Source organism: Fragaria vesca, linkage group LG2, assembly GCF_000184155.1.
Source record: "Fragaria vesca subsp. vesca linkage group LG2, FraVesHawaii_1.0, whole genome shotgun sequence".
NCBI lineage: Eukaryota > Viridiplantae > Streptophyta > Magnoliopsida > Rosales > Rosaceae > Fragaria > Fragaria vesca.
The window spans coordinates 20,274,287-20,285,439 of record NC_020492.1 but is presented as its reverse complement, the minus strand read 5'-3'; the positions used below and the strand labels follow the sequence as shown (position 1 = coordinate 20,285,439).

The 11,153-nt window shown below is 36.4% G+C and overlaps 1 protein-coding gene and 1 pseudogene across 2 annotated transcripts; one reads left to right on the top strand and one right to left on the bottom strand.

Annotated features, from left to right (window-relative positions):
- Nucleotides 1-841: 841 nt before the first annotated feature.
- On the top strand, nt 842-3,524 carry LOC101300306 (vacuolar protein sorting-associated protein 32 homolog 2-like). The gene is made up of 8 exons (XM_004290962.1): nt 842-946; nt 1,082-1,204; nt 1,468-1,567; nt 1,874-1,959; nt 2,050-2,141; nt 2,391-2,505; nt 2,598-2,814; nt 3,246-3,524. The coding sequence occupies exons 2-7, from the start codon at nt 1,133-1,135 to the stop codon at nt 2,793-2,795; spliced, it is 663 nt and encodes a 220-aa protein (XP_004291010.1). The 5' UTR covers nt 842-946; nt 1,082-1,132; the 3' UTR covers nt 2,796-2,814; nt 3,246-3,524.
- Nucleotides 3,525-5,288: 1,764 nt separating this feature from the next.
- On the bottom strand, nt 5,289-6,634 carry LOC101300019 (annotated as a pseudogene). Its single transcript, XR_184012.1, has 3 exons — nt 6,380-6,634; nt 6,145-6,274; nt 5,289-6,053 (listed from the first exon to the last, which is right to left on the bottom strand). The product of XR_184012.1 is annotated as a transcription factor RAX1-like (transcript).
- Between the last annotated feature and the right edge of the window lie 4,519 nt (nt 6,635-11,153).

Sequence of the window (11,153 nt, the reverse complement as noted above, 5' to 3'; positions counted from 1 at the left end):
AGAGAGAGAGAGAGTTTGTTTCAGATCGGGACCGAGAGAGAGGTACGGTTGAGTGATGCGAGGGCAATATAGTCAATTTTATAAAATTTGTTGGAATTGGCTGCTTGAAACGATTTTCATTGGAATAGGCTCTTATTATAGTGTTTTTGTGCAAATGGGCATTTTCCCAAAAAATTAATGATAACGAATCATGTAGATTTTTGCTTTCATTTGAAACTCGATTATATGATTAGGTAAGAAACGTATCGGTATCGAAGTAATATGTAAGCAAAGACATTTTTTTTCTTAAGGAAGCTCAGTTGAGCTTTATTTGGTATAATCGACATCATTCTTTCATGTTGGAAGATACCTTATTACACAAATCGAAGAACATATTAAGTTTGCATTAAGCAGACGTGTCTAAACAAAACTGAGACACAATATAAATTGACAAAATAAATGATTAAAACTAGCCAACAAATCTAAAAGCACAAATGAAATGCATAAAAAATACGGGAGTGTAAATTTCACTCCTCATTTTACAATCTACATTTTCTATTTTCTGTTAAAGTTTTCATAAAATAACAAAACACGTGTTACTAAAGACAAACTTTAAGTTATTAAAAGAGAAGAAAAAAAAATATAAATAAGGAGTACAAATTTTAATTCCTAAATGCGCAGATCAATAAACCGCTATGGAGTAATTGAACCGCCACACCGCGTAGTCCCTTTTCTCCACACGACGAGCAAATAGAATCACGGTAAAGTCATCGTTCATTCGTCTGTGACACTATCTTTTCTCACAGCCCCGTCAGCAACTGCCCTTGTCGTTATAAAAAAAGGAACTACCCACCCTTCTGGTAAACTTCTTCAGAAACTACCAATCCAGTCTTTATCAGTCCAGCTTTCCTCATTTCTCAGACGAAACGCTCCGACCCGAATCACCGACCCGGTATCGAAATCCCAGGCAAGCGTTCTGCTTCATCAATCTGTTTTTATTTTTTTATTTTTTATAAAGCCTGGAAATTTGACCGTTCTTCTTCTATTTCAACGCTGCGGGTCAAAGTCGCTGATCAACTCAACTGTTTGATTTCTTCTGCAGGGTTTATAAGTATTGTGCTTTTCTCGTTTCTAAAATCAAATTCGAGCAAAAATGTTCCGAAAAGTGTTCGGGAAGACCAAGCAGGATGCTAAAGCCCTGCCAACCTTGCACAAATTGAATGAGGTATAATTTTTTCTGCTCTTAATATTTGTACAAACAATTTCTTTTTCAATTTGTAATTACTCAGTTGAAGATTGTGTATTTAATCAAGAAATATGTTTTAAATTATCAAAGGCCTGCCCTTTTGAAATTGAAATTGTTTTAATTGACTGATGTTGGCGTTAATATAATTTATTACTATTTAGTTTAAGTGATCGCTAATCGGTGATGATTTATGTTGAAAATCTGTATTTATCTGCTGAGGTTTTGATTGATTAATGGTGTAGACGCTTGAGATGCTGGAGAAGAAGGAGAAGCTCCTTGGGAAGAAGGCAGCTGCAGAGGTTGAGAAGGCAAAGCAATTTACTCAAGCAAAAAACCGAAGCTGTAAGGCCCCTTTGTGTTGATTGTTTCGTTTTCTATGAGTTACGGATCATAAGCATATGTTTTGAGAAACTGGCATATTAGCTTATTTGGATTTTGAGAATGATTTTATTGATTTTCTTGAAATGCATTGTAATGGAATTTTCATCGCATGTTTAAGCCTAAATTTTACCATATGAGTAAGGTTGCGGATCATGATCTTGATATGCGATTCTCTCAAGTACAAATGTAGGTTAAAGAAACATATGTGTGCCTGTGAGTTTGTGTTATGACCACATTTTAATTGTACTATTTGTTGCTACTATACAGCGGCAATAAAGTGTTTAAAGAGGAAGAAGCTTTATGAACAGCAAATTGAACAACTTGGAAATTTCCAACTGCGAATTCATGATCAGGTACCATTGAATTTCTTTGAATTCTGATGAAGTGTCATATTTGAGAATTGAGACTTGAGCATGAATGCTTATATTGTACTGGGTTTGTAGATGATAATGCTGGAAAGTGCAAACGCTACAACAGAAACGGTTGACGCATTGAGAAGTGGAACAGCTGTAATGAAGGCCATGAACAAGACAACGTAAGTTACATTTTGACCCGCATTCTGTTCAATTTATGGCATATGTGGTTCATCAGTGCCATACTAATCCGCAAATTATGATATCATATGCAATGCTCCCATTCTACAAATGACGATGGCTCTTACCATTAAATGCAGTCACATAACATTAGAGCTTCACTTGTAGTGTGTGTTTGGACATACTTTCTGATCAAGCATTGAATTTTAAATATTTGATTCTGCTTCTCAGCTTTATCCTTTTATGTACAGAAACATTGATGATTTAGAGAGAACAATGGATGAGATCAACGACCAAACTGAAAGCATGAAACAGATTCAGGAGGCACTGTCAGCACCTGTTGGTGCTGCAGCTGATTTTGATGAAGTAATGCATTTGAAAAAAAATTAGTATTTGCATTTGATTCTATGCAGTTCTGCAATCCAATAGTCCAACACTATTCAAATTTACTTTTTCAGGATGAATTGGAAGCAGAGCTTGAAGAACTGGAAGATGCTGAATTGGAGGATGAGCTTTTCCAACCCGCCACAACTGCTCCTGCAACTTCAGTTAGTGTAGATGTCCCAGTCGGCAGGCAGCCTACCAGACCAGCTCCTCAGAGAATTAACCGTGAGGAAGATGAGCTCGCTGCATTACAGGCAGAGATGGCCCTTTGAGAGGTTATTCCATATCCAGGTGATCATTTTTTGTCTTGACAATGAAACCCCTGTAGTTAATCATTCAACTAACTGGTGCACTCAGTAAATCTAAATTCTCATAGAACTTGAGATGAAATTCCGATCTTTTCCAGCTGTCATTGAATTGGGGTAGTTTCTCGGTCGTTTAGAAATATGGAACTATATACAACTTATACCTTGCTAAGACTCATTTCACAGTGTGACCCTTGCATCTAGATTTGGATGTTGACTACCAATCTTTGTTTAAGTGAACCGTAATTTGTGGAATGAGTTGATTTTGAGCATCGTTCTGTGTACCCTTGATTTTCCAAGATTTCTCCTCAAATCGTAATAATGGTGCTTGAACTTGTAATTTTGAGATTTAATGAAACTGCTGGTGATCATATTTTATGTCATTTGATCTGATGTGTTTTGTTGCTTTACGTGCAGTTATTAGCATACAGTGGGAGAACGTTAATAAACTGAGTTATTGATGATGATACTGTACCACTTGGAGTCTGCAGCCTAACTAGAGAAGTTTTATTACTACTTCAGAACGCATTGTATAGATAACTATTTACTTGTAATTTACTTGGTCAACTAGTACTCAATGACCAAATACTGTATACTCTTATGAGTTGATGTTGTCTTTTTTAAAGAGCTAGCATTCAGATTTGAGAACCTCTTATCGGTTCAAACAGTGCGGAAATCATGGTGTAGTTTTGATTATCGTCTTTGGCATGCGGAGTTATGTTTATCATCTATGCCGAGGAATCAATATCGATATTCAAATCAAAATGTATGGATGCATACAAGCGCAGATGTCGCATGAAATAGTCAAATAGATCATTGAGCCATATATTGACTGGGTAATATGCATGCAGGAGCAGGAAGAGATGCACACGATTGTGACATATCACACGCTTATCATGTGAAGGATTCAATGTTAACGACTGTAGAACAATGAACATGGTGTTTATATATGTCAAATCTGTCCTCATCAATAGCGTAAGATGCGTGGGAAGTGTGAACCATGCTTGCAAATTGTCAATATGCTCTACTTCAATAATGCAAACCATAAAAGTATAGGGGACCTCAGTCCATCAACTTATGAAGTATTTTTCCTCAAAATAAGAACTTGAGCATTGTTTTCCTCTAGTATTTCAAGTGCAGTTACTGGTTTTAGTTTTCACTTTTTGACTATCAAAAGAGCTGATATTCATAAGGTTTATCTATTTCTTTGACTAGGAGTAACACTTGTCTGGCATAAGAAGAACCTGGTTAATAAATGGGAATGTTTTCTTAATTTTATCCTATGGATTGCAATTCCTTCTAGTTTGATTACAACCGAAAGAAGAAACGGGGAATACAGACTTGTTCTCTTTCTGTTTTTCATTTCTGATAGGAACTTAACAGCTTACAGTCAGCTATTTCCATGCACTTGCTCTTCCTGAAATAGATGTGGAAAAGAAGAACCTCAGTATGAAGATCCAAAGAGATAGCTCTTTCTATTATAGCAACATTCATCCCTACATTACATAATGCCACATCAGTGTGGTGAAATGTGTTCACCCTTCTTTTGCTCCTATACAAGACTTGATTAAGATACAGGACCTGATTAAGAAAACACTTAATTAGGTCAATGGTTGTTATCTGACACTTAATTAACGTTTGTCACCAACTAAGTACGTTCATGGCAGTAGGATTACAAATATACTTATAGTTCTTAAAGCTTATGCACCAAGTAATGCATGTAACAAAGTGATGCTTCATGAAAGAACTTTGTGGTCAAGCCCGGCCTTAAGTCATTCTTCATTATATAAGCTTAATAGATTAGTTAAAGACAAACACTTGCCTCTTGATTATTGAAGGGACAGAGTTCTGGGAAATAAAATAAAAAGAACACAGAGTACTTGACCGTACAACATCCAAGTTTCATATTTTATTTTAGTTGCAGCTTTCAGACGGTAGCATTTGACATCAATAAGACTTATTAAAAGCACAGAGAGGTCTCACAATTTGCAACGCGTTTTGTTGATTAATGAAGATAAGAGGATGAAAATTACCATGATGTTTCCAAATATTACTTTCTTTTTCTTTTCTTCAGGTTGCCATATAACTATGAAAGTATAAAAGTGAGTTTTAGATGTTGCTGAATGTGACCTGTGGATTATAATGCAGTGATGATGAACTCAAACTTTGAAATGGTGTAAAATGGGGCAGATAGAATCTTATGGTTATTATTTGAGAGGGACATGTTCAATCTCAGAGCTTTGAATTCTTCCATGAAACTTTCATGACCCCTGTGAAGCTGTGACTCATAAAGAAGAAGGCAAACATGCTGAGGCCATCTGCACCCCACATATCCCACAAGTTTGATCATGTTCATTTTTTGCTTCAAGATTAAACTGGCCCAATTTCTGTAACCCAAAATAGCAATATGTTCCAAAATCTTCACAGAAACACAAAGTAAAGGAGGAATACTTGTTCATGATCACAACAGTACTAGTCATTCATTGAAATTTGATTTACATTATGTTCAACAGAACCGAAGAAAATAACTAAGACAAAAGGTTAAAGAAGACCTTCCCTAGCTAGCTATTTGATTAGTGTTTGCTCCCCATTTTTCTTCACTGTCAATTGGTTGAAGATAAGCATTTTGATTCCGTCTTTGCGACTTGAATTTAGTATCAGCAGAAAAAGAAATCAGCATCTAAACTTGTGGAGCAAGTTGGGTGAACAACTTCACTGGCTTTTTCTCCAAACCACATCTGATTGACAACATCATAAGGCAATCCTCCAAATCCAAAATCCATTGATATCCCAGCAGCATCCTCATTTATAAAGTTATTTCCATGTAGTAAACCATTGTCAACTGCAGCAATTGAAGAAGAATCTGAAACACTCGAACCATCTTGAGACATTGAAACAGAAGTTGCACCAAATTGTGAAAAACCCATGAGCTGGGAGTTGTACAATGGATTTGGGTTCAAGCTTAAGCACTGATCATAGGCATCCAATCCAGAATTAGAATCAGATACCATCAATGTGGGATGAATTTGTGTCTGAAACTCATCACTGGTTTCAAGTTTTGGAGCACAAGGCAGTGTGAGTGGGGAGGCGTTTGGGTTTTTGCTCTCTTTTGCTGTAAGACTTGGTTTTGCAGGCAGAAAGTACTTCTTCTTCAGTTTGGTGTTCCAATAGTTCTTCACATCATTGTCTGTTCTTCCAGGCATTTGAGCAGCTATGTATGACCATCTAAATTGTACAAAATCCAAACTCAGAACCAAATGTTACAGATTTTAAGCAACCTAGCTACAAAACTAGCATAGATTTCGAAAAAACTTACCGGCTTCCCATTTGGGTGTAGAGGTTACAAATAATGTTGTCCTCCTCTTCAGTGAAGTGTCCGTGTTTGATGTCTGGCCTCAGATAATTCAACCACCGCAGACGGCAGCTCTTCCCACATCTCCTAAGCCCTACATCAACAGGGCCAAATGTTAAAAAGGAGTTAAAGCCAAACTCTTGTTGCGGAAATTCTTAACAAAATGAACAAACCAAGAAAGACCCTTTAATAAATTTACCAGCTTTTTGAGGCAGATGAATCCAATTGCCACCACTTCCATGAGTCTCAAGGTAAGTCTTGAGAGCTTCATCTTCCTCAGGAGACCATTGGCCTTTCTTGACATTAGCTTTGTCACAACATGGAGCTCTTCCCATGGTGAATAACTCGATCTCTTAGTTTACTGTCTTCACTCTCAGAAAGCAAACAGACACAGAGACGAAGAAGATGGAAGAAAATGCAGACACGCAAATGGTGCTCCCAAAATTAAAGCAGTACAGGGGCTTCTGGTGGGAGGAGGGTTTTATAAAGAGTGTGACAAAACCATAGTAATAAAATATAATAGAAACAATTGACCTTTGTACGGTCTTCTGCATTTTTTATTTCCTTTTTATTTGTACACTTGTTTTCTTGTCTTTTAAGATAGAGGCTTGGTCAACTTTTTGACTGTAGATTCTCATTTGTTACCCTCATTTGCCCCTCTTCAACAAAGATTTGGGTAAACACCATGTTAAAAGATCAGTAAAAACTTTGGAAATCGCGTGAATATGTATTTTGGTATAATTGCGATTATATTATGTTTTAGTCTTTAGTTGATCTCTTAATGTAAGGATTCTAGATGAAATAAGGATGGAGAATTGACAATGCGGTATCGTTTCGTTTTGAGTTGACAAGATTCGAAAACCACACCAGAAAATACGGTGTCGATTACGATCGGAAGAACACCAACCCGCATTAACATGGATTGGATCTGCGTTCGAAACCCTAAACCGTAATCCAAAATTTTCTTTAGAAATCAAGTATGTGGGTGCATAGTTGTATATAATAGGCAAGGTGCATGTGCTAGCTAGGTCAGAAAGTGTGGAATTGGTCCACTGCCAAGGGATTCATTTGTTGGAGTGAATGGTTCAACTTAACCTGTTAAAGTAATAAAGTTTGAAGCATTGTATTATTTACTATCCAAATTCACCGTGGACAGTGACCTGTACAGGCTTGGACAATACTAACAAAATTCAAAAAAGGACTGGAAAATGGTTAAACTTCAAGAGGGTTGGAGCTTCTTTCCCTCTTTTTGACTTTGTATTGTCTTTTTATTTTTCTAGTTCGAAAGAATCCATATTTTTCCATGCAAGTTGTAACCTCACCAAGTCATTCAGACATTCACCATTTCACCATTATTTTCTTTTCCCATCACTGCGTTTGTTTTACTTCAAAAGCAAAATTTGAACATCCATAGCCCAACCCTTCTCAGGCCCAGTACGTAACCAAAGCTGGGCTCATGTACAGAGCTATTGTCCTGCCTAATGGAGATCAGAAAAATGGAATATAAAAACTAAACTAAACGATGAATAGCATTTTGTTAAGGGAAAGTGCTGGACTACGCCACGCTGGGAGCGGGCCAGACCACGTGGCATAATTTAGTCCATACAATTCAAATTTGAAGGGTAAATAAGTAAATTTCGTCCTTAACCTCCGTTAACAGTAAAATCTCTCGTTTAAGGGGATTTAGATCAAATCTCATATATACTGACAAAACAAACTACTCCAATACTCCTCCCCTCTCTCCCATCATGTTGGGGCGGCAACTGGGAGGTTCTAGCCGACCATGACGGAGCAGGTGGAGTCGAGGTCATAGGTTGGCTCGTCGAAGAAGATGACGATCGAGTCGACATGCAGTTGAGGAACTCGGTCGATTTCGATCTCGATTGAGACGCGACGGAGAGGTCGTCGGACCGTGCCTCTCGACGAAGCAACGATGAGCTCCTTGCTCTCGTCGCTGCCTATATATAGCTATAAGGATGGGCTGTTCAAAATTTGGATGAGGGATGCATTCTGAGATAAACAAGTGATGAATTGATGGTGTGGGATTCTTGGCAACCGGTGGAGTAGTGGTTGTGTTTGAAACTTTGAAGTGGTTGAATGGCTTTGAGGAGATGAGCCAGTGAGTTTACAACTTTACAACTTGTGCAGTGGGTTAAAAGCTACAGTGGGTTTGAAATTACTTTGTGAAAACTGTTGTTTCCTTCCATTTTGACGGTGCCTTCGGCGTTAGAATTTGGGGGTGTATTCCAGCTTTTGCCTTTGTTAAGTGGTATAAGTTTTTTGTTGAGGGCGTGAATTCGATTCCCAAGATACAGGCTATATTTGAGTCATTGATCCGATAAACAAACAAACAACTACAACGGGAAGGTTATACCCTCTTTAATGAACAATATCATAGATTATAAACAACAAAATCATACAAGTAATGAACAATAATGAATGAAACCTTCAGCTAAATGGAGTGTGTTCATTGTCCTGCCCGAGTAGCCGTGCTTGTTAAAACACGTGGATTTTGAAAAAAAAAAAAATAAGCAAAATTTTCAACTCTACATACACTTTGTGTTCTATCATACACTTTGAAAAGGTGATAATGACAATAAACATATATATATATATATATATCCTTCTGGCCATATAAAATTTCAGGAGCCTTTTTATTGAGGACCTTTAAGTTGAGGACTTTTCGCTTTATGGTTTAAAAGACATATTTTTCGATCATATTTTGTCATCTCATCCGTTCAGTTTTTAGGTCTATATGTGTAGATCAACCCTACAAATTTTCAGCCAAATCGGTGATCGTTAAGGTAACAAACTAGATCAAATTAATGGACGAACCAAATCTATCAAACATGAACCGTTCAAGTTCATAATTGGTAAATCGCACTTATGAATGTCTTAACGATTTTCAATATGGCTGAAAATTTACATAAATGATCTACTCATAAATACCTATAAACTGAAAGATCAAGATATACATATAAGATCGAAAAGTCCTCAACAAGTCCTCAACAAATCCTCAACTTAAGGGTCCTCGTTAGAATGGCTTCATAAAATTTCAAAACACGTGTTTTCTGAACTTTTATAATGGACAAACAATACCATCTAATGCATATTTCGATAGACATTGTTATTAACTTTGATTGGGTTGATCTATGGTCACTTATCAACGATGATAATATCATTAATGTGTATTCTACGCTAACTACCAACTTTAGCACCAAACATTTTCGTATATGACAGAGAGATATGGATAACCATGTTTTGTAGATAAGAGCTCCTGTTAAGTCCACATCGATCACTCTGTACTGCAACACCTCCTCCTCGCCAAGAATGTTAACATTAGCGTACTATTATTATATGTCACGAGCTGCAGTGTTGCCAAAGATTGGCATCATAGATTTTGAACCAAATGCAGATAGCGACTATGTATCCTCAGGGAAATATGGGTCCAAAGATGGGTTTACTTGTATGTCTATCCACATTACGAGTCAATGACTTGCGCACTACTAAGCGTGGTGTCCAAAGATGTAAAGACAATTACTATGAAGGGAAATTTGTCTTGTTACTACACCGTAAAATGTAAATTTTCAAACTAATATTTTGCTATAGGTAATGTATTGAGTGTAAACTTTCATTGTGAAATGAGAGAATATGCAAATTTTAATTCATAGTCTCGTAAAAGAGTGAAGTAGATTGTATGCTATTTTAGATTAGATACAAGGTTCTACAAGTCTATAATTACTCAAATACCATTTGAGGCTTTCAGGAAAAAGAAGAGTAACAACTTGAAGAACTATATCTATTCGCCAGTAGTGTTAATCCGGTTACTAACTGACCAAAAGATTCATGATCAATCATCTGTAGATCTACATCTAATAATAATTGAAAACAAAACAAAACAAAACAATTTTACTTGATAATAATTATCTCTATTATTATATTTACATCTAAAGTGGTCGTTGAACATAAATATCATTGTCAGTTAATGACCAAATGAATGTAACTGATTCACTCACAAGTTAACGTTTATGTTTCATATTTTGAAGCAGATTAGATAGTAGTTATTTTGAGATCTGGTTAATTGGCATCATCTTACGTACAAGTTTATAACCAAACAAAGGCAAATGCCACCGTTCTCAAGTGCCTCTGTGATGGAAGCTTTTGATTTAAATAGGTAGACCCACACACTGAAGATGAGCACGCCGGAACCGGATTATTCCTCCCACCTTCCACCAAAGTAAAGTTCCGAGACGACGACAAACTCAACCAAACCTTTGGAATCACCGTCCACTTTGTCCCCCCATTTTCCATTCTTTATAATTACTCGTCTTAATCCTATCTCTTCTCTGATTAATTCTTTATAAATCACGAAAGTTCTTGTATGCACCAAGGTTCATGTGAACCAACTATAACTGACCAATCACAATCATTCATTTAATTTAGTCCACTACATGACACTAACACCGATATTAACACCGTTAACAATAATTAAGACAAAAAAATGTCAGTCATCATGGTAAAAGTACATAGAATAAGGTAAATATTTGTGATTACCCTTCTTTTTTTTTGGAAAGATTTACATCTGTACGATGTTTGAATTTTTTTTTTTTTTATCTTTTTTTGTTTTCCTTTTTTGATACATAGTGAGACATTTTAGGCTTTTATCCTTCTTTAGTTTTCTGTTCAAAAAGCAATAAGGGATAGACGTGTAAAATTTGCTATTAGAATTAAGATTATGTGTGATTATCTATTTATTATAGTATTCATCATAAATAATTTATTAAAATTAACTAATTATTCCAACACACGGCGTACCCAAGGACTAGCATACCACAATGTTCTGCGTTCAGGTAGCACTGCTTGAACCATCAAGAATCAAGATGAAGTAAGAACATTTTGGAGCGATCACCAAATATCAATCTTGTAAGAGAATCTTGTAATGTATGGCATGTAAATTCAAACCATCGGTCCAC